Source organism: Morone saxatilis, unplaced genomic scaffold, assembly GCF_004916995.1.
Source record: "Morone saxatilis isolate NCDOM2014 unplaced genomic scaffold, NCSU_SB_2.0 Contig0, whole genome shotgun sequence".
Classification (NCBI taxonomy): Eukaryota; Metazoa; Chordata; class Actinopteri; family Moronidae; genus Morone; species Morone saxatilis.
Window position 1 is genome coordinate 11216871 of NW_023339650.1, and position 15502 is coordinate 11232372.

A 15502-nucleotide genomic window follows, 5' to 3' on the forward strand; every position below is an offset into this window, starting at 1 on the left:
AAAAAAAAAAAAACGAAAACTGCAGATCTCCATACTTGCATCTTCTCATATTCCATTACAAATATCTCAAACCACACCCTCCACAAGATGGATATTTCTTCCAGCCACATACAGTAGTACTCAAGGTCACACAATGCACAGAGTTGCATCCTCTTGGCTGGCAGCCCAGTTCTCTGAGCATAGAAATTAAATGCCTTTGCTCCCGCAGGATCTCAGCCTCTCGACTAACCTCTCCTCTCACTGCAAACAGCAATATAACCACCACTCACAGAACTTCTAATGAGAGTCTGAGATATGAGCCAAGATCCGGTCATGGCTGAAGCCTTTTGTGGGGTGAAACGTGCAAGAAAAGTAATGTGAATTTCCTTTCCTTGACCCCAAATAGACATGCCAAACAAACAAACTCCAGACTCTCACCCAATCTGTTCAGTTTCTAAATACTTTTACTTTTTCTTTTACCCTCTCATTTGGTCATATTCATATTAGGGTTGCAGTGAATGCATAGCTGATTAGCTAGAAAAGGGAAGAGGCGACAGAAGCAGAGCTAATGATTTTTGGTTAGGTAGAGCAGCAAACACGTCGGCAAAAAGTGTTTAAAAGTCTTTAAAAATTACATTCTTACTGAAGTAATATTCTGTCAAACATTGACCACAGAAGCTAAAGGGACATAACTGCTCCTCTATTGGCACTGTTAAATCCATTGCTAATACGGTTTTGGAAGCCTAGTTTGACTCAGTGAAGCATACAGTTTATCTAATGATTTTGGATGCAGAAGTTGCTGCTGTGGATTGAAGCACAAATACACTCTAAGCGAGAAAATGTCACAGTGGGGACTGTAGCAGTAATAACAGGAGGCAGAAATAAAGAGAGAGGATATGCAAGGGCAACATTGTGTATGTGTGTAAACGACATACCTGTTTCCTCATGACATCAGTGGCCTGCATGATGCAGCGAGGGGGCAGGCCGTGGTTTCGGGCCAGCAGGATGGCCTGCTCCAGTGTCACACTCAGGGTGCAGCTGTTGGTCAAAGAGGAAACACATAAGGTCAACCTTAAACATACGCTCCCCATCTGCATATTTATCAGATTCACCAAGTAAAAGGATGAGGCTGAATTACCATGCATCATCAATGCAGCATATTGCTCCTGTTGATGCAGTTTTTGTTATGCCACATATTTATCCTCCTATTTCACAGATGCTGTACTATCAAAGCATACAGTCTGTATTTGACACAATACAATCCTCTACAGTGACAAGAAACACCTTCTTCTCTGACTCAACACTGACTCATTCTCAACATGCTTTCATGGAAATAAAGCAGTCTTTGCAACAGATGATTGAATACGAGATCTTAAGACTGAACATCAACAGGAAAAAAAGCATGCCAAAAATCAAAATCTGGGCTTCATCCAGATATGATGAATCTGTGGCAGAATTCAGTACAACTATATCAAATCTCCCTGCACCTCTTGACTCCTTGTCATTGCCATCGCATTCCCCCTGCTTCACCTTCACTCATCTCCACGCTAATGAATCATTTTACTTGCTGCTGAAATGTCACTCATGGCAAGCAAACACACGGCATCAGGAGAATAACAAACCTCCTGATCTTTGATTTTAGGCCGAGGAGGGGAAAAAATGAGGATTAAACCTCCTCTCGGACTTTCAGCACTTGGAGGAGACTTCCCAGTGTTCTCATCATCAGGATTAATTCTTCTTGTTGGGGCCGAGAGAAAAGGTTCCAAGGACAAGTCAGCACATCTCCTGTGGCAGAGGCGATGTACTCTCACTGCCATAAGTGTGTGATGTGTGTAAAATGAGTGTTGACGTGTTGTCTGTGATTCATTAGTCACAGCAAATTCTGTTCCAAGCACATACACACACACACAGCACACACACACAGGAGGAAGTAGGTAGCATGTGGATAAATCCTTAGAGAGCCAGTGACAGGGATCAAGGCTGTTGGTGACCTTTCTATGATAACAAGCTGTACTAGTATATCGATCCAGAGCCTTTTCACTGCAAATTGAACTGTCCAAAGTTCCTACGCTGCCAAGCTTGGTTTCATTGAGTAACAGTGCCATGGGGCTGCTAAGAAATCTGAGCTGTTTGCTTTAATATCTCCTTCTCTCATGGTAGGGTTTCACACTGACTGAGAACAAAACTTGAAAAAAAAATTTTTAAAAATTAAAAAAAGGTGTGCGTTGAGGGATTTATTGCTGCCAGAAGCCATTACTTTGAGTCAATCAGATCATGATTTAAACGTCCCCTTGAGTTCCAGTTGCATAACTTCATGACAGCGTAACATGATGTGATAAAAGTAATGAACTCAACAATAATCTCCAGTATGTGCCGAAAGATATCCCAGTGGATAATAGAAAAAGATGTCCTTTCGCAGACCACCCCGGAATATTTTAAGCACCCATTTTGAGCTTCCCACACCGATAAAGGAGGGGGGGAAAAAGTCACCCACAGAGGATCTTTAAATATCTCTTCAGCTGGAGAAGGATGAAGGAACTGAACAAAATCTGTGTGTGTGTGTGAGGCTGCACGGTTTCCCTTTTCATTAAGGCTGGTGAGATAGTATGAGGTGATTTATACCCATCTGTTTCATGTTGTTCCAGCCCATATCCCATTTACACTCCTCCAGAGCCAAGTTCATGCTGATAAATGAGAAGAAACAAGAGAGCGACAAACACAAAGAAAGGGAAAGAATGACAGAGAAGATGCAGGACTCAGAAAAAGGAGGGATGAGCAGAGGAGAAGTGTATACAGGCCAAACATTTACAGCTGAGAAATTACTACTTTGACTTTAAGGAATAAAAACAAGGATCAAATGTCAAGTATTTGAGCAAGTTAGTGCCTTGTGTATTGTGGAATGTGGATTAGACTTTGGGCTTGGAATACTTTCTTCCCCCCTCTGCTATCGTTTTTGTTTTGCTGTCAGACAGTGAACTCTCCTTTTGCCTCTCTTATGCTTTTTGTGGGGGTGATGGACAAGAAAATCTGGAGACTAGAGGAGCGCAGCGTATTGCCAACTGCTGATGCCCCCAAAATATCACGCTTTCACTGTTATTAAAACTCATCCATCAAGTCAACTAATCCAATCAATAGTGCCTGAGAAGGCTGCCACACTGATAATGCAATTTCCACATTACTAATCTACTGGCTTGGTTTCATAGGTTTTTCAATTATACCAGATTTAGTTTGTGTGCTCACCATTTCACATAAAAAAAATACTGAGGTTATTTTATAATATTTGAAATTATACAGAGAAAGCAGTGAAATTGGTTCATTCATATATAATCTGTATTATGTCAATAATAAGTGGGTTATTCATAAAAACCTTGAGTGTCAAAGTAAAAAATGTTTCTGGATACTTGCATCAGACAAAGTAACTCACCCAATAAACCCCTTAGTCTGCAGCTTTGGAGGGCAAAACAGTGTTTAAGGAGAAAGCCAGTTCACAAATAATCCTAAATATGGCAGGCCTTGTCACCTGCTGTGTCATGGTACACTTAGCCTGCCTGTCTGGGTGAGTTGTGGCTAGTGTGTATAATTGCACAGACACACACACACGCATATACGCGCACAGCCTGTGGGTTAATAAAGTAGCAGCAGTCATTGCACAGACAGGAACTTTCTATTAGAGCTCAGGCAACCAGGCGGCTCCATCCACTGCACTTTATCAAGCCATCAGTCACATCCCGCAAACGCGTGAACCCACACGCGCATGTGTATGAGCCTGTGCATGTGACTGAGACAAAAAGATATGGAAACTGTCATGGGGGTAAAAAGAGGGTATCAGAAAGATGGGTGGGCGGATGTAGGGAAAGAGCAGTGTAGGAGATGAGAGATGAAAGCTGGAACAGGGGATCGGGTGTGACAAACGATCAGGATATTTCTGTCCTCACACGTTGAGGAATGGTGCCCTCAGTAGCAGGTGAATTAGGTAGCCATATATAGAATTCAATGAGAAGTAATTGACCTGTCTCCTTCCTGTGTAAAGTGCTATGCCTGCTTTAAAAGTCCCTAATCTGGACTGAGAAACAATGGGCCCTATTAACTACAATATCCTGCTAGTAATTAATGCAGAGAAATGTGTATTAATAGAAAATCCCCACGGGGAGGAGTGCAGGGTTCTTGTGAAACTGAGAGGTAGACAGAAGATAAAAGAAGGTGCACAGAACCAGTGTGGTAGAAATGGTAAAGGTGAGAGACGTGTTAATCCAAGAAAGATGAAAGAGAAAAGAAACTGCAAGAGAGCTGTCAAAAGAAGGAAACTGGTAAGCGGGAATTCATAATTGAACTGGAGGCGGATCCTACAGTGCTGGGAGACATGTACAGTTGTATAGTATACGTGCCCACACACTCACCGATGAACGCCGCTGTTGCACATGACAATGTGTGTGGCTCCCAGACGAGAGCAGAGCTCAGAGGCCACAGTAAGCAGTCCCACTCCAGAAGCCCCGCAGGCAGTGTACTGACAGGCAGCAGTGCGGCGACAGCTGATAAAACTCTCCATCAGACGGTACAGCTCCTCCAGAGCGTTAAGGGGACGCATCAACTGGGCAGAAACAGAAGGAAAGGGGTTAGTGCAGGATCCAACGAGGGAAAAAAAACACTGCCAGGCTGTTTATGGACAAAGCAGTGCATAAAAAGATCTGCAGATGATGAGGTGTTTTTGGTCTTTTGTCAGGTAGATTCACACTGCGCTAGTAATGCTGTGTTCACAGATTTACAATGGAGAAAAGCTGCCCACTAGGAAAACATGTTTATCTCAACTTAATAGTGGTTGCAACAGGAAATATTAGGTTTGATAAAGGTATGATATGGGGAATATTTGATGGATCTACGATATTCACACTATTGCAGTCAGTGTTGCGTGCTAAAATAATCAATAATCACATCAGTTAACTTTGCCATTCTGGATGTTCCAACATGTAATACGTGCAAGTATTTCCACATTGGCAGCAAGATCTAAACCAGTACTTCAGTTTTTCCATGATGTCATGAATGCAGCATGAGGTTGTTCTTACCTTATCTATGAGGGCAGCTTTGGGTGCAGAGCTAGGTGGCATGTTTGACTGATCCAGGTAGAAAGCCCTAGGGGAGAAACAACAGTTCACATATGGAGTGAATCTAACTGGATGTTTGCACTGCAGTGGGAGAGAAAACTGTGTCTGTTAAGTAGCAACATACTGCAGTAGACTGCATTTAACAATCATCCACATGTTTTTATTTTTATTTAGAAGCTCCTTTGCTTAAAGAAACATACTGTGGCATTGTTTTCCCTGCACCATTAGGTCATCAGGAGCACTGGCTGCCTTTCTGGGAAAAGTAGGCCACCTGCTCATTATGGAGCTCCACCATCTGACTATCAATCATGAAAGTAACTTGGGCACAGCTCAGCAGAAACACAGACTAAGCATCTCTTGTCCTGGGCATCACTCCAAATGCCATTGCCTCATTCATTCATGGACAGTACAGTCGAGTTTGTGTTATTTTCCTTTTTCGTCCACTGGAGGCAGCACTGAACCAGTGTCCTTATGCAGCAACAGAGAATGTATGCCGCAATGAGTCCATCTGAGGTGGAGTGCTACTGGTGCAAACTCAGCAGTCTGTGACTCCATCAAATCTCAGTAATCCAGCGGTGTGCTAAAAATAGGTACACTACACCGCATTAAACCCCTTGTAATAAAATCACATACTCCATTACTTCTTGCCAGAAGCAATAATAAAGCATAACACATGGTCATCTGTTCAGCGCACACTCCTGAAATCGCAAATTGTCTGGGAAAAATTCAGTTTGTAGAGATGCTGCAAGGACTTTGAGGCAGGGAGATTGTTTACAAGAATCAGTGAAGCACGGCTCATTCATCTGCATTCACCCTGCTATTAAATGATTAAAATCAGGCCAAGGAGGCATTCATTATGACTGTGGTATTTCTGCCTGACATAATATTAATGAAATTAATTAATCAGAGCAGAGTTACCACATCCCTGATTCATGATTTTATAGTGATTATAAACCAGTCAGAAATGAAAAGTCAGTGAGATCTCACACAAATGCACACACAAACATTAACTTTATATTTTACCAAAGTCATACTGTAGGAAACATACCTGCACCGGCTACCGGTGCATATACAGTGCATATGACCTTCATAGTAAACTTTCCTTCATCCATTTAGGCTAATGAGGCTATGTTTTATGCCTCCACCTGCATGTTTACACTAACTTTAGCTCATTCACATATAAATATACTACAGAACACACATTTATTCTGCAATACGGATGAGTAATCTGTCCATTTTATATCTTCACTTGTTGAAGGTTTCCAAGTATTTAATCCCTATACGGCAAATTATCCTTTAACCTTGTGGCGTGCTCTACTAAATGACTATGAGCAGAGTTTGCTAAGGGTTCAGATGGAGTTAACAGCCCATGTAATTGGTTCAAGATGGCCTTATCATTCAAAAGATGCTCACGAGTTAGACCGCACCTCAGCATGGAATACACACCTCTAAAGTTCCTCTCATAAAGAGCAAAATGGCCACAACTGCTGGGGTAACTGCAGCATTTTGTTGGGTTGACAGTTTAAAGCTCTAAATGTTTGATTTTCTCATTAAAGTTTCTACAGTAAACACCTGGCCTCCACATTGTGTCTGTATGTGTGTACTTACTTCTACGTCTGTGTGTGAGAGTGTGTGCTGTGGAAAAACAGGCGGCTACAGTAAATGAAAGTTGGATCCAAATGTTTCCTAACAAAACATAATTCGCTTAACAGGTCAAACAAAGAGAGACGAGATTCAGTGGAGCGATAAAATGCTACAGAACACAAAAGGAAGTTTATTGGAAATCAAAACCTTGTCCTGAAATAGTTCCTATTCTGACTCTCATGCAGGTATGGCCTGTTATCTGTCTCCTTCAACTGTGAGTCCACTCACCCTTGTCCCTAGTGCTTATCGGTCGGCTGCTCAGACTTTTATCTTAAAGGTCTATAATAGAATCTGTCTGAGAGAAGTTGACTTCTATATAACCGCTCGACTCTACTTCATCTGCACACATTTGTTTATCGGTTTCTGGCTAAATAAAAGCACCATGTCTTGCCCTTGCACACCCCCCTTTGCAGAAGCAAGGTCATAATACCCACTGATTATCTCATCCTCTTACTGTAAGAGTTCTAAAAATATAAGCCACAGCTTGAGGAGCAGGGCTGACTCTCCTGGAGGTCTCTAATGACGAAATAATAGTAGTCAGACTACAAGTGATGTGTGGTTTAAAGAGAACCTACATTACATCTGAGCTGATGATGTTTGGAAACCAAACACCTTACAAACATTTATTATAGATGAAAAATGACATTTTAAGCCCACACACTGTGTGCAAACACAACCGCGTGTGGCTAAGCACATATTACATACACCTTAGGTATAAGGTCTAAACCCACTGGGTGTCTATTATTTCTCAGGTTTAAGCCCCTGGACTCCAGCTGCTCCAATTTAATGGCAGGACATTGAGGGCCCCCGCAAGTTATTGCACAAGCTTGTTATCATTTTTTCTCACCCGCTGGCATACATTTAACATAAAAGTTAAAAAAAATAACAGCTTCTATGGTTATTTTTTTTTAGGGGAATTTTACACCAATCAAAAGCCCAACCCACCATCTGTCAACCAGTGTGTATCTAAACACAAAACTGTGTTATTCTGTTTCTTCTGTTGAAAGCATTTCCCTTGTTTATATTTGGGTTTTCAGTAGAAATAAAAAATCTAGGTGCAACCTGCTTCTAGCCATTTTTGCAATAACTACATTTCACACACACAGCCAATAGATTTTTACAGGAGACTGTAATGGAGGATTTGGCTGCAGGCCAGAGTTGACCTGCTCTGCGTGTAGCTGGTTTTATTTATTGGGCCGATGAGAATACTTAATTCTCTTTGTTTCTACTTCCTTCATGACAATAGGACACTCGAGGCCTTTTACAGCACAGGAGCATTAGCAGTCAGCGGCAGCGTCAAAGAAGAAGGATCTGAGGCACAGATGTTTTCAGAGGAGCAGCGTGGGAATGGGCACATTAGCATGACATCCTTCATTCAAAAAGTACAAAAGAAACAAAAATGAACCCCTGAAATATCTTGAGAAAACATTTAAAAATGAGAATCTTCTGTGGATTCTTTTCACAGCCATTCACTCTTGAGGACACAAGTAAAGTGTCTAAGATTTATGACATTATATGTAATCCTGCAGAGGTGCATGCTGGTCCATGTAAATCACTCACGCTGCCATGATGAATGACACTCACTGTTATTAAATCCCCCACAAACCCCTGCAGTGTGTGTCAGAGCTGCCTGGGGGCTAATGAGGGCTTCCAGGAGCCCTCGCATGCCACACGGTGATGCTTCTGCACTGACACCAGGAAGATACTGCATGTGAACTGTGCTGGAGGTCATATTCTTACCCCACGCCTCCTTCCTATTTACACTTCCAGGCAAATATTTATGACCAGCTATATGTCAACCACAGTTTAATATGGAAGCATATGGCAGGAGGAAAAATATATTCTATGTAGGTAACAATGTCATGCCTTTTTTGAGGGGTTTAATGCTAAAAACTAAAGACATAATAAAATAAAAATGCATTATTTCATGCATATGTTGAGTAAATTTAAATCGAGGCTCATTTGCAATGTTATTAGTGTCAGTCAAGACCAGAAAAAAAAACAACAGCCCTTGACACAAAACAGCAGATTAGTGTTAATAGGAGCCAGCTGAAGACATATTATCACTAAATCATTGTCACTGAAGACACACATGCAGTTACTGCATATATTACAATGCAAAAATAGAAACTGGCTTAAAATAGTGAAAAGATTTACGACCCTGATGGTGCACATAAGTAGATGCAAAGTATTCTTGGCTCTTTCCTTAACTTGCTGAAAGATGAGTCAAGGTCTTTTTTACAATATCAAGCATCACTAAGTGCAGAACTGTCATCATTATGGCCATTCAATTATAGAATCAAAGAGAAATGATAAATGGAACTGGGTCTCTGACGCTCAACCTTACTAGGCTATATAGACAGGGGTTCAGTGCACATGAGCTTAAGCAGAATGAAGCCCCACCACCTTCCTCAGCGCTCTAGTGAATTGGGACTCCCAATGCCTGTGAAAAAGGCTGTAGCATTTTCATCACTTCCTAAACTGGAGGAATGCAGAGAGAAGAAAAGCTCTGTTTCTGTGCAGACAAAAAATATATGGCCAAACTGCCACTGCCTCCCTGCTGTAGTTGGCACAATATCCATAATCAGCTATGATTGCTCAAATAATAAGTATTTTTCATTCTGTGAGAAACTAAAATTACTTCTCTGGTTACAGATGCAGTCAGCTGAGAATTCTCAATTTTAGCAAACTAGTTGCACTGCTGCATTACAATACTAATACATGTCACATGGAAGATGTGGGAACTTGCTGCAGAAGCTATTGCTATATAAATCATTACTGCATAGCCTTGCCCCAGGGAGGAAGAGAAATACCATCAATTACACAAAGCACCTATGCTGTTTGAGCTACAGACTTGTGGCGTTGTTTTGATGTTGGTGACAGCAGTGGGATTCATCTTTGTGTGTTGAACACCTTTAAGTGATGTCACACTATCTATCGTCTCTTGTCGAGCATATATTGTGGAGGTGGAAAACAAACAACATGATTTACGCAAAGCTAGCTGTCAGGGAGACTCATATATAAGGCTGTAGTAGCATGTTTGTGAGCATGTGTATATCCATATATATATATGACTAACAAAGCCTGACCTGAGTTAGCAGCCATTACCTGATCAGCTGGTAGCATTAATCATGTTGTTGTGCATGCAGCACTTTATCTTGCATGTTCTCACGCTAAACATTCGGTCACAAGAGGATCGATCTGTGCTCCAGCCACAGGGCAACAGAGATAAAGGAAGCAGTGAAGCCGCTCACTACTGTGTTGAAACTGACACTCTGACCTGCAATAAGCATCCAGCATTTTTGCTTAATCAAGATAAACTGCACTGCAGTACTGTGATTACCAATTCCCTATAGCTGATGTTAGAGCAAACACTGCAAGCACAAATGACCCAGAAGCTGTGCTGTGTGGTAATGACTGATGACTGTTTAACTAACAAAGCATGAAATACAAAAGTCTGTAGTAATACTAATATATAGCATTTGTTGGACAGTGCCATACATCCAAGTTTATTGCTTATCTTTCAGCCACCATGCCATCATTATACACCATTTGTCAGACTGTGTAGAATTTTAATATCCACATTAATCAGGCAGTTTTATCAAAGGGACGTGTACCATGAGATGTGGAAATTTCACAACTGCCTTGTGAAACAGTGCCAAACATTTCTCTACTACTGCCAAATGCATTTCAATTAGGGAGAAAAGCTTAATGCCTATAGTGCAAGCTTTCTGTCTGAGCTGTGCCAAAAGATACTGATTTTAACATGCCTTCTAACACACGTAGTACATGCTGGACTTTTTCTTCTATTCTTTCACAATTCTTTATGTGCCATTGCTCCTTAAAATCAATAGTGGGAGAGCATGCACGAGGAAAACACGATTCCCTCCTGAAACTTCTTGTCAATAAGAGCAAAATGAGATGAAACCACAAGCCCGCAATAATCTCTCCCTTTGAATAAAACATTCGTTCTGGTTCTCCCATCTCCACTCTGCCCTCTTCGACTAACCCTCCCTTGCACACTCTCCTTCTCGACCCATCATCCTCATCCCTCTGCTGAAATCCTTTCCATCTTTCCAACCTGCTCTGGCGATCTATATTCCCCTTTCAATTTCCCCTCTCCCATTCTGACTGTGTCCTAAAGGAAAAGTCGCTTTCTGTTAAGAGCATTTTATTTCTTCCCCTTTTTAGATGTTGCTTTCCCCTAGTAGAGAGGAGATAATTGTGTACATTTGCAAATCTATCTCACAATTTGTGACAATTTTTGTGACAATTTTTGTGAAAATTACTTGATGATGATGGTGAACAATGTCTTGACTTGACTAAGGTAAATGTCAATCGCTTCATGTCAGAGTTTCAAACCTCTTCTACCTAAATGCACACGTCAGCTGAGATAGTTTATGAAAGCTTAAAGACATGGGTGTATGTTTTGGCTCTATATAACGCTGACTCCTGTGGCAGCAGCCATGTGCTTGTGATTTGGCCCGTGAGTTTATGTTTTGCAGAAGACTTGAATGACTTCATCAGGAACTATGGGTTTGCTCAGATCATACTGTATCTTGGTGTGGGAAAAGAAAGCCTAAGCCAGAGATAGAAAGGCTCCTAGGAAATCTTACAATAACCCTTACATCATTTACTGCTCCGAAATTGGATAATGCCGACAATGCACGCTGGCAAAGGCGTCAGTGGAGGAGCAAGACAAAAACAGAAAGTGACAGAAAGCATGACTTCTTTTTGCTTTTGAACTTCTGAAACTTTTGAAAAAGCATGTTTCATTTTGACGTGGGTGCAGGGGTTCCACCACATAATGAGCAACCCTTAAGTTAATTGAATATAAATGATCCCAATACTAACATTTGCAAGCGCAAAGGCTCATTTTCATCCTCATCACTATTATTTCTCCACACGCAATGTTAATAGCTAGAAAATTTAATTTCTGCTTCTAAACAACAATAGAAGCTCTCAAATGCATATGTGGGCCTAAGGTGTAATGGGAGTGTGTTTAGGGGGTTGACGACATAAAAACGGTCAAGAATCTGGGCCCTGCAGTTCATTCAGTTCAGTATTGCGTGTGCTGTTTCTGTCTGTCAGTCAGCCTCTGGCTTTGGCTCATAGTGTGGGTTTAACCCAACACTGCTGTGGCCGGGCTCCAAGGATAACGAGGTGCCTGAGGTTGGAAGGCTGCAATGGAGAGAGGAGTGACATCACGGGCTGGTCTGTGGTCAGCCGAAAGACACATGGCGAAAGAAAACTACTGGTAATATTACACAGAGAGAGACACTGTATTTAGCAACTGTGGAAAAACAGCTGGGAATATTTACTACAATTGATACAAGGAAATACTCTGGGTGGGAGCAAACAACATGTTTCTGGTGCAAGTATTCTGCTAAGGTAAGGTTTTGTTAGTGTTCTCTGTATTATTCCAAGTGCACATGAATGACTCAGCAGCAATGCTGAATTTAAAAATACTATTTAGAGAGTGGATAACCCTACAGCTGAAACCACTAGTCTGAGTCCATCAACAGAAAACAAAAAGATCAGCAATTATTCAAATATAATTCATAATTGATTTACTTTTTCAGTTATTTTTTAAGCAAACACACCAAAGACTTAGATCTTCATATATACATACATACACAGTAGAAGACCAGAGAGCTGAAGTCAGAGAGCTGATTAGATTTACAATTAAATGATCTGCAGTTTTGGGCTACAACAGTTAGTGATTGAAAAGGAGAAAGAGAAAGAGAACAGTCTCTTTAACACTACCCACATCCCTACCCATCACCCCTAACGCTCCCCACATCACCAGCCTCACTTGTTTGCCTGTCAGCCCACATCTGCTACATGTTACTGCTGTAGCCTCTGCTGTCAATTCAATTAGGCTCTTTTTGCTCAGGTCAAACTGTACGGAACATGTACAGTAAACATGCGTACATGCAATAACACAGGTTATTCTGAATCACATGGATGAATTCCAGTAAGGTTGTGCATTTACGGTTTGAATCGTGAGAGTTTATTAAGATAATTTCATGTTCAAAGGTGCTTTAGGCGCCCTAACTCATCTGTGCACATAATATATCTTTCCCTGTGTTTCTTAATTAGAATAGTGACATTTTAGAGACGGACCATGAAGTCCTAACTACAGTCTGCAAGCAAGGACTCAATAAAATGAAAGAGATAGCACAAAATGCCAATACTCCACTAGTAAAAGGCTGTGGAGTCCCAGAAGATCTAGCAGACAATATCACTACACAAAGAGATGGAGGGACTGTTGGAAAGGCCTGATGCACAAAAAAGATTAAATGGCCCAGCACAATTTGGTATCCACAACTGCGCTTTGGGAAATCTGACACTCACAGAAATTAATGTTCGAAATTCTTTTTACTCATCAAGCTAAACACTACGAACAAATTAAAAACTCTCTGCTGAAAGCAGTCCCAGTAAATTAATGTTTTGTTGCGGAGGATCGGCACTGATGTGACACATGACTGCTCAAGCTGTAAATCATCCAACCCTCCAAAGCAGATTGTCCCTAAATAACAAGATGAAGTTTTGCTGTGAGCTCTGCTCTGCGTTTAATTATCCACACAATCAGCAGCAGATGTTTAGTAGAAGCCAACATGTTGACCAGTTGCCCTCCTAGGTATTCAATGAGCTTTCTAAGAGTAGCACTGATTCTCTCAAGATGGTATCAGCCTATATCGCTTAATCTTGATATTACAGTATCTGTAGTAAATTGGCAACTGAGCTGGCACCAAACTCAAATGTATAGACGGAAAGAAGGCTTCGATCTATGGTAACAGAGTGTCCAATTAGTAGACTTCAAGAGGATGAGGTGAAAGTGTGTCTATAAATCAGGCTCTGAGCTTGCATACAGAACACCAATATAGGACATTTTGCTAAAGCCACATTTTATTTCTTAATTACACAGTCTCTATTTTCTCAATATGAATTCTTAATGTGTCTTGTGCATTCACAGGCACTTGCATCCTTTTACACACAGCTGGTTTAAAATGTGATTTCTACTCTCTGAAATCACAAGGTAGCAACTAATGTGAAACTAAATTGACATTCAGGCAGCATGCTGTATATCTGCTATCTGACACTGACTCACACATTCAGGAGATATTAAATAAAGCCGAGCCATTATTTTCAACTCCCAGAAGTGTCTGTTTCTTCCTGTGTGTTTCCACCTCATTAAATTATCCACGCCTGGCCAATCACAGGGGGTCTCGGGTGTGCAGCAAACCAATGGTGTGTGAGGTAACTGAGTGCAGCAGCTGTACAGAAGCACTACATCAGCGCTGGTGACACGCTGGGTACTTTCATCCAATCACTGCTGCCCCTGCTGTGTGTGTTCGCAACCAATCATAAAACGTTCCCGCTGTGTGTTTCTCAGCCAATCACCTTGAGGCACTGCTGGGCGTTAAGAGTCAAACCCGGCTGAATGGGAGGTCATCTTGATTTATATTAGATCTAAAAAATTCCAGATTGCACAGGATATACAGCCTCAAAGTGGTATATGCGTGTATTATGTATTGTATAACATACCTCAGTCTCTTGTAGTACTGTTTGACCTTATCCAATGAGGCAGCATTGATCTGGGCCTGGTATTCTTCCACTGACACATTGTCTCTGTAGTAGTAACCCTCCATACTCTCCAGCGCTACAGAGGGATCAAACCAAAGAGTGAAAGATAAAGCGATTAAGGCACTGTATGTATACATCTATCTGCCAGTGTTTACGATCATCTGAGCTCTACATTCTGTTCCCCAACCAGGCTCACTATACCTTGTGTGAAGAGCACAGGGTAGATTTTGATGCCTCCCCCGTTTCTCAGCCTGTGGGGCAGCTGGGAGAAGTAGAAACTCTCAAGGTAGAAGCAAACCTTCAAGGTCTGACGGGTGCCCTCCACCTGGTATGACATGGGCATGTCTGCCAGAAGAGAGACGAAGAGACATATTATAGAAGAGCACAATTTAAAGCTGAATCTCATTTTCATCAAATGTAGCAATAGCAATGATGTGCCCATAATGATGTTTTCAAAAAAGCCACAAAAGTAAGTTAAAAGTTGCAGTGTACATACTGGCCACCAGTGGTTCCCCTTCAAATTGCTGGAAGTAGAATGTGACCTTCTCCAGGTCAATGAGGGCTACCTGTGTGTCCTCCAACATGGCCTGCTCATCAGTCTGAAGAGAGAGAGATAGCATACTAGTAAGAGCGTGGTGGTGGAGAAAGCATTTAGATGATGTCATTTGAGTCAGCATCAGTTGCAGCTGAAGACTACAAGTCTGAAAATGAAAAAAAAAATCTGGGTGTGTAGATGTGAGGTTAGAAGTGAGGTTACCAGACCTCTGTAGCCCACTCATCCTTCTCTGCTTGAGACTAGCGGATCAAGGCTCGACAAGGAAGAAGAATTTGGGAAATAACAAGGACAACATCTCTGCTGCATTGATTAAACTGTCCATCTTGAGTCAGACAATGTCACAGTAAGGCAAGGCTTAATCAGTGGAGTATTCCTTTAAAGGAAAAAACGTGAATAAATGACTATAGAAATGTAAAAATGCAAATGCTTCCATGCAGGGCTCACTGAATAGTTTGATGATTAGGAAAATAGTGTGAATGTGAAGTCATTCCTAGTGTTTCCATTGCACATAAATCTGATTGTTTTTGAGGGGAATCTGACCAAAGCCGACCTGGTGGTACGCATTAAGAATAACTATTTATAAATAGGCAATGTTCTCGCTGAGGGTCTTGTTTGTTTATGTAGGTTATACAGA

At 41.4% G+C, this 15502-nt stretch overlaps 1 protein-coding gene across 1 annotated transcript in view; it reads right to left on the bottom strand.

Moving 5' to 3' along the window:
- The window catches only part of prex2 (phosphatidylinositol-3,4,5-trisphosphate-dependent Rac exchange factor 2), an 87719-nt gene that overhangs the window by 6523 nt on the left and 65694 nt on the right, over positions 1-15502 (bottom strand). The window contains exons 34-39 of the mRNA XM_035652683.1: positions 14809-14911; positions 14514-14657; positions 14274-14388; positions 5040-5106; positions 4377-4567; positions 915-1017 (exon numbers count right to left, since the gene is read on the bottom strand). Coding sequence (XP_035508576.1) covers positions 915-1017; positions 4377-4567; positions 5040-5106; positions 14274-14388; positions 14514-14657; positions 14809-14911 — 723 coding nt within the window. The remainder of the gene's footprint in view (positions 1-914; positions 1018-4376; positions 4568-5039; positions 5107-14273; positions 14389-14513; positions 14658-14808; positions 14912-15502) is intronic.